At 56.9% G+C, this 3,808-nt stretch overlaps 1 protein-coding gene across 1 annotated transcript; it reads right to left on the reverse strand.

Annotated features, from left to right (window-relative positions):
* Nucleotides 1-1,862: 1,862 nt before the first annotated feature.
* SMIM32 (small integral membrane protein 32) lies at nt 1,863-3,309 on the reverse strand. The gene has a single exon (XM_037802034.1). The coding sequence runs from the start codon at nt 2,763-2,765 to the stop codon at nt 2,454-2,456; it is 312 nt and encodes a 103-aa protein (XP_037657962.1). The 5' UTR covers nt 2,766-3,309; the 3' UTR covers nt 1,863-2,453.
* Nucleotides 3,310-3,808: the final 499 nt, after the last annotated feature.

Consider the following 3,808-nt stretch of genomic DNA (forward strand, 5'->3'; position numbering starts at 1 on the left):
CCTGGATCATTTTAGCTCTAGCTAGCTCCTACCCAGGAACTTCAGGTGACCCCTAAGCTAATCATCCACTCTCTTGCCTGCAAGGCTGGCCCTTGCATTTGTTTGTGATCACATAAGAGTCCGGAACCCTAGTGAGAGTATGTCCTGTTTGTTGGTCAGCTTCTCCCATCAGCAGTGGCTCCTGTAGAGGGCCCACAGATGCTGCCCAAGTCCATAGCTCAGTTATAATAATAACTAATATTTGGGTGCCTGCTGTGTGCAAGCTTTGTGATAGCGTGGTACATTGGTTATATAACTTTCAACCCTGGAGAGCTAGGTGATATAAATCACATTTTAGAGATAAACAGATGAGGCTCAGATAGATTAATTTGTACAAGATCACACAGCTATTGAGAGGTGGAGCTGGGATTTAAATCCAGATAGTCGGACTCCAGAGCTTGTACTTCTAGCTGCTCTGCACATTACCTTCATTCAGTTCAGGCCATTTGGAGATGTGGTGAATACTCTGCCTCTATACTCATTCCTACCCTGCAAACACCCCCCACTCCCAGACCAAGGCTAAAGGTTCCCCCATAGCAGCAGTGTGTGGGTTCAGCATGCCAACTAGCGGCCCTCACATCTTGTCACATTTATTCCCATCTAGCCCTCTCTGCAACCAAGGTTTGTGCAGATAGCTGGGTTATTGTTACTGCAGGCTGGTGAGGTTTGGCTTTTAAAGACCAAGCTAAAAATGTTCTGTGAGGTTATAAAATTTGCATCATTAGAGCCTGGCTGGGGTTTGTTCTTAAAGGCCAGGGACCATCAAGTCCAGGGACAGCTTCTCAGGTCAAATGCTGTCAGCCCCACAGCTTCATGGAATAGGAGCCAGGAGGGAATCTTGAGCAGTGGCTGAGGAAAAGTGCCAGTAGGGTGGGAGAGGCACGGAGGCATGGGTGGAGACTGGAGCCCTGGCAAATCTCTCCCGAGCCTCACCTCGAGCCTCTGGGGTCCTTAAGGTTTCAGAAGATCTGACAACCCTTGCAGATGGTTTGCAGAATTGTGTGCCTATATGCATTTTACCCAGGAAAAAGTCTTGACCGTTCTTCAGTTTCTCAAAGTGGGAGTGACTCCCAAATGGTTTAGAACTACTGGATTAGATAATCTGTAAAGTCCCTTTTTAGACTAACCTCTAACATCTAGTGCCCCACTAAGCCAGGTGACTCTTGAAACTACTTTAAACCCTGGAGGAAGATTTCCTGGATTTAGGTTAACTTTGTAAATGGCCTTTCTATTCCCTCTCTGGTTCTTTGAAATCCTTTCACCAAAACTAGGTTTATTCATCCATTTCTTTCCCAATGGGTGCTCAAGAGCTGCCTATTTTGGGAAGAAGTTCTGAGCAGCTACCCCCACTGCTTACCCCTCAGGCCCTTCTCACCAGCCAGTTCTGGTCAAGCAGTGGCTCTTCTGAGGCTCAAGCCCTGAGAGCAAAGAGGATGCCGGGTGGAAGGAACCACCGTGTAGGGAGGTCTCAGTGGAGCTGTTACTAGGAATTTATTTAGCACCTCAGGCAGCAATTTCCCCTTGAGACCTTGCCTAGAGAAAAACTTCCCAGAACAAATATCTGACAGACCCTGGGTAAAAGCCAGTGTGGAATTCTCAATCATCAAACTGATCTGTGCCCCCACAGCGCCGAGGGCCGGTGGGGTCGCGGGGGTTAGAGGGATTGAAGGTCTGAGTAGGTCGGCATGCTCGGGGCCAAGAGGAACCGCCCTTATCCCCTCTAATGAAGTACAGCAATAACGATCAGAGCGTTCTCCACAGTGGGTTTAATTCGGTGAGGGTTTATTGTAGAAATGCGGCCCCTGGAGATACCGGACCTCTTAACTGCCCCCGCCCCACCCGTACCCGCAGAGGGAACTGGATCTTTGGACCCGGGTAGCACCCACTGTAACCCCGTGTTCCGTCACTTCCCTGGGGAGACCCGGACCCCGAGGGCTATCGTTCCAAAGTCCGGCTGAGTACGCCCAGAACTTAGTGGGATCTTCGGTGTCAGGGAATGAGAGGCGGTAGCAGCTGCTGGGAGACGGCCCACTGAGCCAGAGAGTAGACAGGCAGCTCCCGGCAAGTTGTGCGCTGGCCGGACCTCCCCCTACAGCTTATAAAGTAAGAAAGGCAGCAGGCGGCGAGGAAACCTCCCAGGAAGGCCCCCCGGCTGGACCGCTGTCCAGGGGAATAAAGACTCGACAAGGGCATCAGAACCTTGGTCTCCCCGCGGACTGGGATCGCGGCCCTCGCAGCCTCCTAAAGCTTCCGCCTCCTCTTGGGCCCGGGTTGCAGCTCTAGGTCGGAAAGGTCAGGGTGCAGTTTCCCAGGGACCAGCGCCCCCCAGCGTCAGGCCCACTCTGCTCGGCTCATACCGGCTGGTCTTGGCGAGGCCCGGAGAGGGTGCCCGCCGGCCCCGGCTCAGTCCGCCGCTACACCGGCCGAGTCTTCCAGGGCGAACGGGCGTCGCGCAGAGAGCGGTCGTGGGGCAGCGCAGCGAAGGCCGAGTGGCGCAGCTGGCAGCCGATGAAGAGGACTACGAGCGCCACGGAGAGCAGCAGCAGGAAGAAGAGCAGCAGGTAGGTAGGTAGGTCGGGCTTTGTGGCCGCGCCGTCCCGCATACCGCGCGCCGTGGCCAGCTCTAGCGGCAAAGCGCCCTCTGCCTTGACCGTGGCTCCCGGGGCCAGCGCGCCGCCTACCGCCGCCTCGGGGCCGCCCGTTGTGTTGAACACGTCGCCGTACATGGCCCGTGGGTACGACCCCGGCCGGACAGCCTCACTTCTCCTTGCGCGGGTCCGCGCTCGCGGGAGCCTCCATGGCGCGCCCCTCCCGCCCTGCTGCGCGCAACTGACCCAGAGTCGGTGCCTTCGGGTCAGTTGGACGCGCAGAGACTCCGCGACGCGTCCATTCACTCGCCTTCGCGCTCAGCTACCGTTTCCGCGGGGCGGCTGACTCCAGGACTCCGCGCTACACGGCTCCGCGCCCGCGACCCTCAGGTTTTCTCTGTTTCTTGTAGTCGCCAGAAATCGGCCGGCCTCAGCTCGGATCCCCAGCTTGGGCAAGCTCCAGGAGCCTCTGGGTTGCGGCGGTGACGAGAGGCGCCTGGTGAGCGCGGCCGCAGATCGGGGTCCCTCCTCAGGGCCGCGATGCAGAATCCACCGAGGGCGGGTGGCCGGGGAGTCCTCCGCGTCCTCCTCCTCCGCCGCCGCTGCTGTGTCTCGGAGCAGTCCCGGAGCCTCCGGTCCCTTTCAAGCCGCCCAGTGTGCGTTCTGTTCCCACTTGCTCTGGCTGCTGCGCTCCTGTCTCAAGCAGGAGACAGGTCTGAGGCTGCTGGGAGCGCTCTCAGGTCCCAGGCGCAGGGCGGGACTGGCGGCGGCTGCCCCCAGGGAGCGTCTGTGAACCAATGAGGGCGAGAGAGGACACAACCGCGACTGCCCCGGGCCGGATCGCACATCACTCACGGACAGAAGGATATACCGAGAGAAAGAAAAAAAAAAAAAACAAAAACAAAATTAGGGGTCACAGAAAGACAGACGGACAAAGAGATACGGTTACAGACTTCTGAACAGAGAGTTGTGGGCAGCAAATCGACTCAGAGACAGCCTCAGCCGCGCGTGGATACTTGCTTTCATTCTCCTGCCTGATAGTCACTCTCCCAGGAATGGCCCCGGATAGCTCAGGCCAGCATGCTGTTTCCCCCAGAGGCCAGGGCAAACGCGGAGTCCTCCCAGACAAGCAAGCGCCTTTTAAGGTGGAGCTGGGCATGCTCTCTACTTGTGTCCTGAGG

Source organism: Choloepus didactylus, chromosome 13, assembly GCF_015220235.1.
Source record: "Choloepus didactylus isolate mChoDid1 chromosome 13, mChoDid1.pri, whole genome shotgun sequence".
Classification (NCBI taxonomy): domain Eukaryota; kingdom Metazoa; phylum Chordata; class Mammalia; order Pilosa; family Megalonychidae; genus Choloepus; species Choloepus didactylus.